At 35.5% G+C, this 12,105-nt stretch overlaps 1 protein-coding gene across 2 annotated transcripts in view; it reads left to right on the top strand.

The window, feature by feature from the left end:
• The window catches only part of SLIT2 (slit guidance ligand 2), a gene marked incomplete at both ends in the record, with an annotated part of 248,458 nt that overhangs the window by 182,706 nt on the left and 53,647 nt on the right, over positions 1–12,105 (top strand). Inside the window, 4 exons of one of the 2 annotated variants that reach the window (XM_084266864.1) lie at positions 20–183; positions 931–954; positions 4,469–4,619; positions 10,010–10,084. In XM_084266864.1, coding sequence (XP_084122990.1) covers positions 20–183; positions 931–954; positions 4,469–4,619; positions 10,010–10,084 — 414 coding nt within the window. The remainder of the gene's footprint in view (positions 1–19; positions 184–930; positions 955–4,468; positions 4,620–10,009; positions 10,085–12,105) is intronic. The other variant, XM_084266865.1, reaches the window with a different exon arrangement.

The following is a 12,105-nucleotide window of genomic DNA, read 5'->3' on the forward strand; positions in this document are numbered from 1 at the left end:
TTTTTTTTCTTCCTGAAAGGCATTTGGCTCAGAACCCGTTTATCTGTGACTGTCATCTGAAGTGGCTGGCGGATTATCTCCATACAAACCCCATTGAGACCAGTGGTGCCCGTTGCACCAGCCCCCGCCGTCTGGCAAACAAAAGGATCGGCCAGATCAAAAGCAAGAAATTCCGCTGCTCAGGTAATTTTCTTAGTTCAGCTGTTATTTTTCTTTTACTGGCAAAAACCAGTGGTTATAGAAGCTCTAATGAAGGCAGCTGGTTCTCTACAGAGTTATTAACCATCGTATAATATTTTTTAGTTCTTTGACTGAAGGGGGGAATCATGGAAGTCATAGACTATTGGATCATGGAACGTTACTATAGTTAACGCATTTGGCACTATTTCTGAGTAGCATTAAATCTAACAAAAGAAAAGCAATATATAATGCTTCAGCATGAAATGCTCAAGTTATTCACTACAAGTATCACCAACATAAATCTTTGTAAAATTTCTACAAGGCTCTGGAGTATGTGAGAGATCTAAAACTTTCTAGCTAAATATGGAAACACGACATATTCATTTTATACAGAGAGCTTACCTCATACTGAAATTTACTATTTTCTTTTTCTAATCTTATTCCATTTCCTACTTACATTTCTTTAAATCTTAACTTTTGTCATATGGTATCCAGCTGTTCCAGGTGCATTTCACATTCTACAGTTTATTCAGTCTCAAGTGCAAATACCAGATGAGAACTGTTTGTTATCCTTGTTCCGGATACATTTATGACTATTCACACTTTATTGTTTATCAGCTCTCGTTGTGAATACACATTTTTTCACTTAATTATCTGTAGTTAACTGTAGTCCATACTTAATCTAATAAAACTCATTCTTTGCTTGCTGACATTCAGGTGCATCTTCTATTTTTTTTTCTCTTTATTTAGCTAAAGAACAGTATTTCATTCCAGGTAGGTTTGGCACTGCAGTGAGATTGACTAACTGCAGATACTCTCTCCCTTTCCCCCAAAAAGCAAAGTTTGTTATAGCTTCTAGGAAACTGATGCATGTGTATTAACATTAGTCAATACCTGTAGCTAGAAATAGTTTTCCTTTGTAGATTACTGGTAGTTCTGTTTTCTGAATATAAGAGCTTAGCATGCAGCTCCATTTACTTTTTTTGTCTCACAAATTTGCACACAACCTACCAAAATTATACCTCTACTTAAATTATTTAGAAGGTTGCACCTGCTAGTTCATATTTCAATTGACACCTTTACTTACCTCGTACTTTGCCTTTCTGCCACTACTGTTTTTAAAATGTAGCTCCTGAGCTGCTTTTAAACACAGGAAACCATACTGCCATCAAAGAGCTAGTACAACTTTAAAAAAAAAAATCAGTGTTTTACAAATGAGCATTTTCTTGCCTTGCTTTTATGCTCTCCACTGGCTGCAGCTACTGCTTGCTCACCCTCCTTGTGCTTGCGAAATCACAGAGGAATGCTTGGAAAAGAAAGCTGATATTCTTCATTAAAGGCATTCTGTGGTCACATGCATACAATGAATCAGAAATGCTTTCCATTAAAGAAAATACAACTTCAGAGTTGGGGTGAAACAGCAATTTGCACACCGCTTTAAGCTACAATAAGTCTATGATATTTTCACAAAAGACTTATTGATGTTGGCCCTAGCTCTTTGAATTACATTTCTTTCTTTATTTTACCTTGCTTGTCAGGTGTGTGCACTGATTTTTTAGTAGAAAATAAAACAATGACGCGCTTGCATTATGTTCCTAACAGATTATAAATGATTGATTGGCAAAGTAAACAAGGGCATAATGAATCTATTGATGAATTACAGTATGTGATTTGCAAGCAGAGTTTTCTACCATACTTTAATATCTAGAAAAATATCTACAGTAATTGATTATGACACCAGTGCACTTGTTCTTTCAAGTACTACAGGTATATTGTCATTCTGCAGTGTTTGAAGTACTGATTTATTGATCGGTCTTAGACTTTGTCTTTTAAGCTGGTGTGTTTAACAGCTCTTCTCCGAGTGCTGTGTGATGTATCACTTAAATTTGCAGCAATGGTGAAGTTCTTCATGCTCTCATACTAATATGTTGGTTTGAATATGAAGAAAAGACAAAATGAAATATAAAATAAGGCAGCAATTTGTCAGCATTGGCAGCCGCGAAAATGTGTCTTAAAGCAGCATAAAACAGAGGGAGATTCAATTTCTCAAACCTGTAGTACCACTCAGCTCCTTAATGAGTAGAACAGCTGTATTGCTGCCACAGAGTGACTTCTACTCAACCTTGCCAGCACAACTTTCGTCTCTGAGTTAGAAGTCTCTTCTTGCCAGCAAATGTCTTCACAGCCTGTTTATAATATGGCCACACATGCAGTTTAGATTTGTATACGTACCCTTTAAAAAATGCTATTCTTGAAAGAAAAGAAGGAAACAGAGTGATTTAATCAAAAAGTGCTACAGACTTGCTTCTGTGCTTTCTCATTTTATTAGGTTCTCAGGGAGATGCTGCATAAAATTCTTTTAGTTGTTGAAGAACTTGCCCCTAAATATTTTAGTTGTTTTCTTTTAACTGCTAACAGTGATTAACCCTGGACACAGGAGGGAAAAAAAATGTTTCTAGCCTTGCTTTTTGGGTATTAAAACCTTCTTTTACACTTAAGTAAATACTGTAAAAATGTTAGCACTTCCTAAAATATTTTAATGTATGTTTTAAATATGTCACTGTGAGATCTTGATCTACAGACACTAAGAAGTCTCAGTAGAGTTTCATTATAGTCATTTGGAAGACTAAAGGTTATATAAGTGTTAAATTATTAATTTGAAAAAATACCATTGGTCTGCTACCTCATAGAAATATTCCAAGTAGTTTTATCATATGTGTTACTTAGACATTTACTACTGCTACGTAACATAGTATGTGGTGACCGTTGGGGTGGCCTTTTTCATCCCCCAAGGAATCTGTTTCTCCCATGTTTCTTTGGTTTATTAAGGTTTTAAGTGGCATAGCATGTATGTATGTTTGAGGGAGCAGATTTTAAATGGTACATTTAAAAGAGTCAAGAGTAATGCACTGGAGGCATTCTCACCCTATAGGAAATCTGTAATTAACCCCAATCTTTTCTTCATTTTTTTCAATGCCACTTAAAATGAATTATTCTTTCTCTTTGCTGAAGATGATACCCCTTAGCGACATCCTCTAATCAAACTAAAGATAAGTAGAGAACATGAGAGCTTAGTTCATGTTTTTGTCTTAATTGGGATTACTCTGTCTTTCTTTCCTTCTTGGCTATCTTTACTTTTGCAGGAGTTCACCATTTTGGCTGTAAGTAAAGTTCAGTGTCTGAGCTAAATCACAGTGTACCTCCCAGCCCTGATGCACCTTCTACTAGTCTCAGTCTTTTCACCTTTGTCCAGAAGAACCCACAGGTCCTTTCAGCTTCTCTTTGTTTTCTTTGTCACCCACCCTCAGTTCCTTACTGGATGTTTTCTCCTGATATGTTTAGGACATTTTCTTTGACTGACTCTGGGAAATGGTGGAGGAAACTTTCAATGTGGTTCTTCTTTTTTTTTTTTTTTTTTGCCTTTTTTTTAACCTTTTTTTGTGTTTTCATTTAATCTGTAACAGTAATACTGTTACTGTGGCACTGGACATTCAGTAATAAGAATGCCATGTCGTGTAAGCAAGTATTAAACTTCCAATGCTTCTATAACTTATTCCTACTCCTTCCTCTTTTCCCTTGCTCTTATCCTTGGCCTAATGGATGCAGTTTTGATAATGTAGCGAGATTTTCTGTTGTGCTTGATCTAACCATGTGGTTGTGAGGTATGAGTAAAACATGGTTCTGTCAAGCACCATGGAACGTCACGCAGCTTTCTACAGCATGGCAAGCTGCTGAGGCTTAAGTCAGGATCACACACTTTTTTTTAAATTAAAGCTGAAAAGAGTGCTTTCGATCTTATGTGTTTGAGATGATGTGGAGCATGAGGACTATATATAATTAAAAAAAAAAATAATCACAGAGGTTAATGAAGTCCAGTCAACAAAACAAATTTGTAACAAGAGAAAGAGAAAAGGTGGCATTCAGGATCTATTTATTCTTGCTACAGAGAAAGAAAATAAATTCTAAAAGAATCAGTGGCTTTAGCTATAAACAAGGCTAGATTGGCTGACAACATAATCAGCAGAAAGTACAGCTGTGAAAAGCTCAAGTTAATGTTATCCTGTTATGTGAAGTTGGTCACAGTTTCTTTTTCCAGCATATCTTAAGCCCCTATATTTAACCCTCTCTTGAAGCCCTTGTGTCTGTTCAGTATCACAAAGTTTACCATACATTTCCCAAGTTGCCCACCCGTTATCTGCATTGCAGACATCTTTTCAACCTTCTCACAAATAGCAGATCTTATACTTTATTGACTCAGTATTTGTATTTTGACTTGACTCTTCTACAGGCACTGAAGATTACAGATCCAAATTAAGTGGAGACTGCTTTGCAGATTTGGCTTGCCCTGAGAAATGTCGCTGTGAAGGGACCACAGTGGACTGCTCCAATCAGAAACTCAACAAAATTCCTGATCACATCCCCCAGTACACAGCAGAGTTGTAAGTTGAACCCATAATAAAGCATTATTTGCTTATGGAAAAACGAACTACAGTTTTCAAATACAAAACCACAGTGTTACATTTTTGAACAAGAAAAAGTCGATGTAATCTATGTGGTGCACTTCAAATAATTAATAAAAATATTTATGCATCATTTCAGTATTGTGTAGCCATAAAAACTTACGACAGATAAATAAATAGGGTAACTATTCTGTTTCAAGTTCTCCAGTACAAGATCTACCCACTTGGGTATTTTTGAAAGGTAGTGGGGTTTGTTTTGATTTTTGTTTTAACTAGAAGAGCACACAGGACATCCATAAGCCAGAGGTCTGTCTTTAAAAGTGCTATCTAGGTGTTTAATAAAAGAAGTTGATTATTCTTATGCAAAGCACACATTATGTGTCTCAGGCAGGACACCAGGGGAAGATAAAGCAGGCAAACAAGACAGAGTTGGGTTAGGAAGATGAGATAATAATATAATGAACAGAGATGAGCAGAAAAGAAGTCACAGATTATTACTTGCTTAATAAGTGCCATATGGGAATGATTTGTAGGCATTAGAATTGAAGTGGTCTTCAAGGAGGGAATGAAGGATAAAATTAAGACAACTTTACAAGGTTTTCCCATGCAAAAAACACAGATTAAAGTGGCCATCATAGGCAAAGCAAAGGAGGAGAAAATGCCTGCTTTTCCTAGGAGATTTAGTATAAAGAACAAGGCAGAATGTTGAGGGGAAAAAGAGAGGGACTTTGATTTGATGTGTTTAAGTGGGGACTGAAATGTGGAGACAGCAGCCTGAGATCAAATTTTGACCCACAGGGATGAGGCAAACAATAGTGTGACCCATCACTTAAAAAGTCTGCAGGTGCCATCAAAACAGTAGTCCAGCGGTGAAAGTATGAAGTAAGACACAATGGTTAAGGATTTGGCCTGTCTGGACAGAAAACTGAAATAGTGTGTAAATAGAATTGGAGATTTTTGTCTGTCTCCGAGCTGGGAGGAGTTGGTCTTACTGATGTTCTAATTACAAATCTGAGTGGTAATTCTAGTTGTGCCCAGAATGATGGCAAATTGTATTGAAGAAGGGGCATATATGGGAAAATCAAAGCTCAGCTTTTGGCAATCTTCTTGCTGTTGATGTACTATTCATAAAGTAGTGCCAGAGAAGAAAAAAATGATGCACAGTCTTGGGTAAAGGGAGATAGATTTCAGTGGAGGAATACTTTTCTTTTTTCCTCCTTTATTTATTTATTTTTTTAATATATAGGATTTGCTAGTGTTACAATATAGAGGGTGAAGAACCAAAAAGGAGGGGAAAAGAGAGAAGATTTTGATGTTCTTCCACAAGACAGAAAATAACACATACATTGTATATAATGTTATGCTATAACATTTTGATATAAAATTATTTGAGATGCAAAATAAAAACCGGAATGGATAGTGGTTAAAGTGAGATCATAAAGTAATGGTTCTAAAAGTCATAGGTACTGAACCAGTAGATGAGGAATGAAGATGTTCAAGTAGTAAGCATGTATTTCTAGATTCTTAGCAGAATTGATATTTAATTACCTCTGCTCTGAAGAAATAATAATCTTAATTTAGTATTTTAATTGTTGATTTTCATATTCATTTATTTACATGTGTGAGATAAACCATCAAGTTTTTTCTTTCTATAATTATGATTCATACATATTAAATTCACAAGAAACAATTAAATCATCAAGTCTCATCTGCTGTGTATCCTAAACTCTCGAATCTCAGTCAACAAAAAAATTGTGTTTGACTAAAATGTAATTCATGTTTGGTTACAGCATTTTTTTCAGAAAACATCCAGTCGTCTTTGAATGTGTCAGTGGATTAAAAATTCACCATTTCCCTGAGGTTAATCATCTCCCATCACTTCTGTTAAAATCTTCTAAAATGGAAACTCTTACTTCCAGATGTAATCTGCCTCTCTTCAATTTTCATCACCACTTCTTTTATATTTTTTCCATTAGAGCCCTTTTCTATCCAGCACTTTATCCAAGTAAGATGGTCTTAAACTCTTAACAAAGTGACTATTCAGCCTTCTTGATAAGCAGTATAGATTGTTCTTCAAGTCTTTTGATGTAATAAAGAGGGGGATTGAGAAATTATTTCTACATTTTTTTTTACTTTACTTTCACTAAAAATCCAAGTGCTCTAGCTAAATACATTCTTCTGGTATTTGCCTCACTGATAGAAGAGTTACAGCTCTTTCTCATTTCCTCCTGGTTTTCCTGGTCTTTGATGCACTGCCTTTGTTGCTCCTCTTGGGATTTCCCAGTCTATTTCTAGGGCCAATCTGTGATTTCCAGTTCACAACATTTACTGACACATACAAGAAGAGCAGCTAGTTATCCTTTCTTTTGAGATAAAGATACTTATTAGAGTCAAATGATATTGATGTTTCTCTAACAGTGATGAGGAAGGCTAGATTATGTTCTGTTGTTTGAAGCTGGGACTCAGCTTGGAAATGGAAATCAAAAGTGAAGAATTGTCTAGATTTCTTTAGATTTCTCTGGCAAATATTTATGTCTCTCAAATAGTTTGCAGAACTGATACATTTAAGTCCATGGATGAAGAAAGGAGGGCAGGAAAGAACATGGCTTCTTTTCATCCCTTAGCCCAGAAGGTTTAGAAAATAAGAGGAATCCTGTACCCTCCAAAAGAACTTGTAGCATGGATCCCCTCAGGCATGGCACTCTCTGAGTGGAGGAAACAAAATAGGTGTTTTCATAGTCTAATAGAAGAATATAATGCAGCTTCATTGTCACTGTCATAATCTGTGGTATGCAACATGCAATTTAATTAAGCATAGTGAACTACCATTCTAGGACTAATAGATCTAGTTGAAAAATACTTCACTAATCTTGAACTCAAGGAAATATGTAAGGCTTCTTTTAAATTTGCTTTTAAAATGTCATCTTAAAAAAAGTAAATCTGTACTCGGCAACAGCTGGCAACTTTGGTCTTTAAGCTCAACAAATGGCAGTGAACAGGAAGAAAGTTTTCTGGTAAGGAATTGGAAGGTGTTTTTTCTAATCAGTTTTTCCTCCCTGCTTTATTTGACTGTAGGACCTGGCTAGACTATTAATTGTGTAGATTGCAACAATAGGAATATCCCATGAAGATACCCCTATTTCCTACCATGGTGATGGAATGAAGACTTCTTATACAAGTGCTTAAGAGTTCCAGATCTAAAACCAGAAATCTCCAGCCATCACATGCCATGTGATTCATGGATCCATGTGGTCATTTTGCTGACCACAAACCCATACTTTGTAAATTCTGACATCCTGTTATTTGTGGATCTATCAGTAATGAAGGAACTTCTCAAAGACTGAAAATCTTCAAAACACATGGAAAAATCTTAAAATTGCTCTTTAATATTGTTAGTAGACTAAGAGTAGTTTAAAGAAAATGAAAGATGAAATTCTACATACTAATTAGGTGGGACTAATTAGTACCACAAATACAAGGTTGAGGATGAACCGGCAAGTAGTTCAAGAGAACAGGCTCTGGTGATGTTATCATATGTATTAAAGATGAAGGACTGCCACTGGGCACTACTACTAATTTCATTCAGGGATATATGTACAAGGGTGTAGTATGTAAGTTATATGAAATAATTTTTTATGGGACATAAAAATAGAAAATATCAGTTTTAACACTATGTCAGGGACTTAACTTTTCAAGGTGGATATGATGGATATGGATAAAATTTCAAGGAGTACAAGAATCATCTAGAAAAGTAAAAACTGAAAAGATGTAATGCATTTGTGGAAAGCAAATTTGAGGGAGAGACAAACAAAAGTATTTTTAATATGTAAAAGGTTGTTGAAAATAGGAAAGGAACAAATTGTTTTCCTTTTTCATTGGATTAGAAATATTTGCAGTAGAGCACAGCAGGAAGAATTATTAGAATCAAATGTTTTCACAAACAAGTTATTCTACTAGATGGTACAGCACTTGAAAAGTATTTGAAAATGTCAACATTTATAGAACCCTTGCTGCCTCTGTTTTAGATGGACGAGGGAACAAATGCTGTTTACAATGATGATGTAACGTTGTTAATTGGTACTGTGCAGTAGTTCATTTGACATGGTCCTACTAAAAATCGCATTAAGTCATCCAGCTGATTTTCAGAGGTGGTAATATCTTTTGAAATTCACGTTTCTTGTACTCCAGTGTGGGTTACAAATGTTCCGTGTATATTCAAAAACCTCTTCCTGTCTTCTCTCTGTTTGGTTCTGTGCTGAAACTATTGTACAGCCTTACCTTCAGATTTACAACCTTAATTTCCCTTCTGGCTATCATTGACAATGAGCAGGAAGGAAGGATGAACAATCAGCTTGCTTTTATTTTTCAGGGGTTTTTAATCTTGTCTTGCAATAAGGCAATTCTGAAAAGCATTCTGGGTTTAGAATTACACCGAATTTCATTTCATGGTGATCTTGTCAGTCATCTCTTTTCCTTCCTATTTAAGATCTCTAAATAAAAGCTGGACAGATTCCCTTCCTTAATAAGATGACTCCATTAAAATGACAAAGAGTTTAAGACGCATCATTTCCGTTTTCTTTTCAAGAGAGGAAATAGGGAATACTGGGTCAGTGCAGATATTTTTGGAAATATAGATGGTCCTATAACCTAGAAGCTGCTAAAGGCATACTGTGCTGAAATGACTTTGATACATGGACAGGAAAGATCAGTATCCAACTAGCATTTGTTGCTCATTGTATATCTTCTTGTAGTGTCACAAAGCAGCATTTAATGCTTCCTTATGCAATATATGTGTGTTAGGATTAGTGATCTGAAGATGAACCATGGCCAGAAAAGTGTTTTTTAATTCTTGGGAAGACCTATGCTGTGTGTTTCAGTCCCTACTCAAAAGAAGCACTGAGCATAAAATAATTATTTCATTCTTATAAATAGTGCTCTGTGAGCACCTCCAGATGTCTGGCAGACCCCACCTGATATCCTTTAAAGAACAGTAAACTAATCTTCAGTGTTTTACATGTTCTTCTTAAAGATTTTTATTTATAAGTTGCCATGGAATCCTTCCTTAGTTACAATTCTGTTTTTCTTCCCTTAAAAGAAAAACTAAAAACATCATCTTCTATTTCTCAGCAGTTCTAGTTGTATGATATTTTGTAATCTGGTTTTGATTTTGTATGTTTTATGTGCCTAAGTTTAACTAATGAGAATGTTCATTCATGGGAATTACCAGAATTAGAAATTTCAGTATATATGGAATTGTTCTGCAGCTACCAGTGGAGTACCAGCTATTCAGTTAAACTAGTCTTAGTGTGGAACATACTGTACCAATGCCTGAGTGTTTTTTTTTCTGAAATTAATGTCATTTCTTGTAGGCGACTAAATAACAATGAATTTTCAGTTCTGGAAGCTACCGGCATCTTTAAGAAACTTCCTCAGCTGCGTAAAATGTAAGTGCAACTTCAGTGACCTTGTCTATTCAGATAGCATGGTAGCTACTCACTGTGTTTCTCCACCTTTTTTAGTTCTCATCTATAAAAGATTCAGTATATTCTTATCAAAAATCGAGAATGGGTTTAAATTAATCATAAATGAAGATCAGAGTTGACAGCTCTTCTCTGTGGGACTATGCACTGCCAGTAACACCTTCTCATGGTATGTAGCTCAGGCACCTTTGGTGCAGTGTCCAGCCAGCTGGTCTGTTATGCAGCTGCAGCAGGGAACTCACAGCATAATCTGCTCAAAAAGTAGTCTTTTGTCACTTCCTGTACTACTCCCTAACGAGGCAATTCTGCCTCTGTCAGCACATTCAAGATATGCCTTTGATTCTGTGCTTCATTAAACTGTCATTAGATGAGGGGAATATTAAAATTAAATGACTGAGAAAAAAAAGGTTTGATAGCTCATCCATGTAAATCCATGTTCACAGTTCATATTCTAAGAGGAGTTTATAATCTTACCAGTTGCAGATGTTATTAAAAATAAATCTATGTAAAGCTTTTCTTTTGCTTATGGAAAGAATGTATTTGTGGGCAGATCATTTAGTTAGACTTAGTGACTCTGTGGTAAATCTTTTCAGGATTAAATCCAAACATAAATAGTAAGTGAAGAAAAATGCAAGTAAAAATAGATCAGATTAATGAAAATGATGCACTGCTTTTTGAATGTATTCACCAAGTTACTACCATTTGTAAAAGTCCAGTCTATATTACTAATGGTCAAAATCTCAAAGAAAGCAATAATATTTCTTAAATGTAGCCTTATCAAGATCCTTGCTGGCAGATGTTATGATCACAATTAGTTGCATATTTTTTTTTTCATTTAGTAGACAAAAGATTAAAAAAACCCACCCCAATAATCAAAAGAGAGCCCCCCTTGCTTTTGAGCTATCCACTTGAATATACCTTGCCACTTCAGATTGGGCTGAGATACTGAAAAACAAGAATATTGGAATGCCTGTGCAGCAGTGTTGTGGTTCTGTACAGTAGGTATCCAGTTAAGAAAAATGGAAAAAAGAGATTGTGCTGTCAGTAATTAAATATTTTCAGATTATAAAGGTAGTTTAGTAAACAGCTCATGTCATCTAAAGCTAGTTTGCTGCTTTTTAGTTGAGGAGGTGTTTGAGACGAAAGAAAGAAAAGGAAGAATATTAATTGGTCTCATTGTGGCTGTCTGCTGGAACTCTGAAAAACTTTGAAATCTGGATTATTGAGAAGGAACAAAGTTGAGAACATGCTAATGAAAAGTTAATATTTTATATAATACTGCTCTGTAACTTCCTAATATAGTTATCAGTTGTTACACCTTTTCTCAATTTAGGGAATAATATAGTGACGGGTTAAGCATGACTAGAAGGCAGTGAGGTAGCAATGTTAGAGACACTGGTACAAGTGAATTCTGTATTTTTGTGGAGCTCATATTTCTTCTTGAGGTTCAAATAGGTGCAAAGGTCTTTCTACACAGATGACACTGAAAAATTTGGCTTAAATGTTTAATTGATTTGATGGTTCATCAGTAATAAAGCACATGTATGGACTGCATCATTGATTAGCTATGCAACATTAATCCTTAAAATATCCCTGTGAAGTGGGTGATACAACATCTACCTTACACGAGGAACAAATTTAAGATTTTCTGAAACTAAGGGTTTGACAAGGATAAGCCAGCTGAGATGAGAAATAATGAGTTTCTTCCTTCTAGTCTTGTGCTGCACCTTACAGCAGACTGAACAGCTCCACTGTGAAAGCAAATGAAATGATGATTGTATCCTTCATCACAGGCAATGTGCATGTTAAATGACTGCCAGGCCAGAGATGAGTAGTCTGCACTCAAGATTAAGCCATAACTCCATGTTTTCTATGTCTTAGATAATGGCACCAGGTCATTCTGGCAAGACTGTGATTCTTTTTTTTCTGACAGATAGTATCTTTCTTGATTCGAACAATTAAAATGCTGTTCTAGAAGTGGCATC

Source organism: Gallinula chloropus (assembly GCF_964237585.1).
Source record: "Gallinula chloropus genome assembly, chromosome: 7".
NCBI lineage: Eukaryota > Metazoa > Chordata > Aves > Gruiformes > Rallidae > Gallinula > Gallinula chloropus.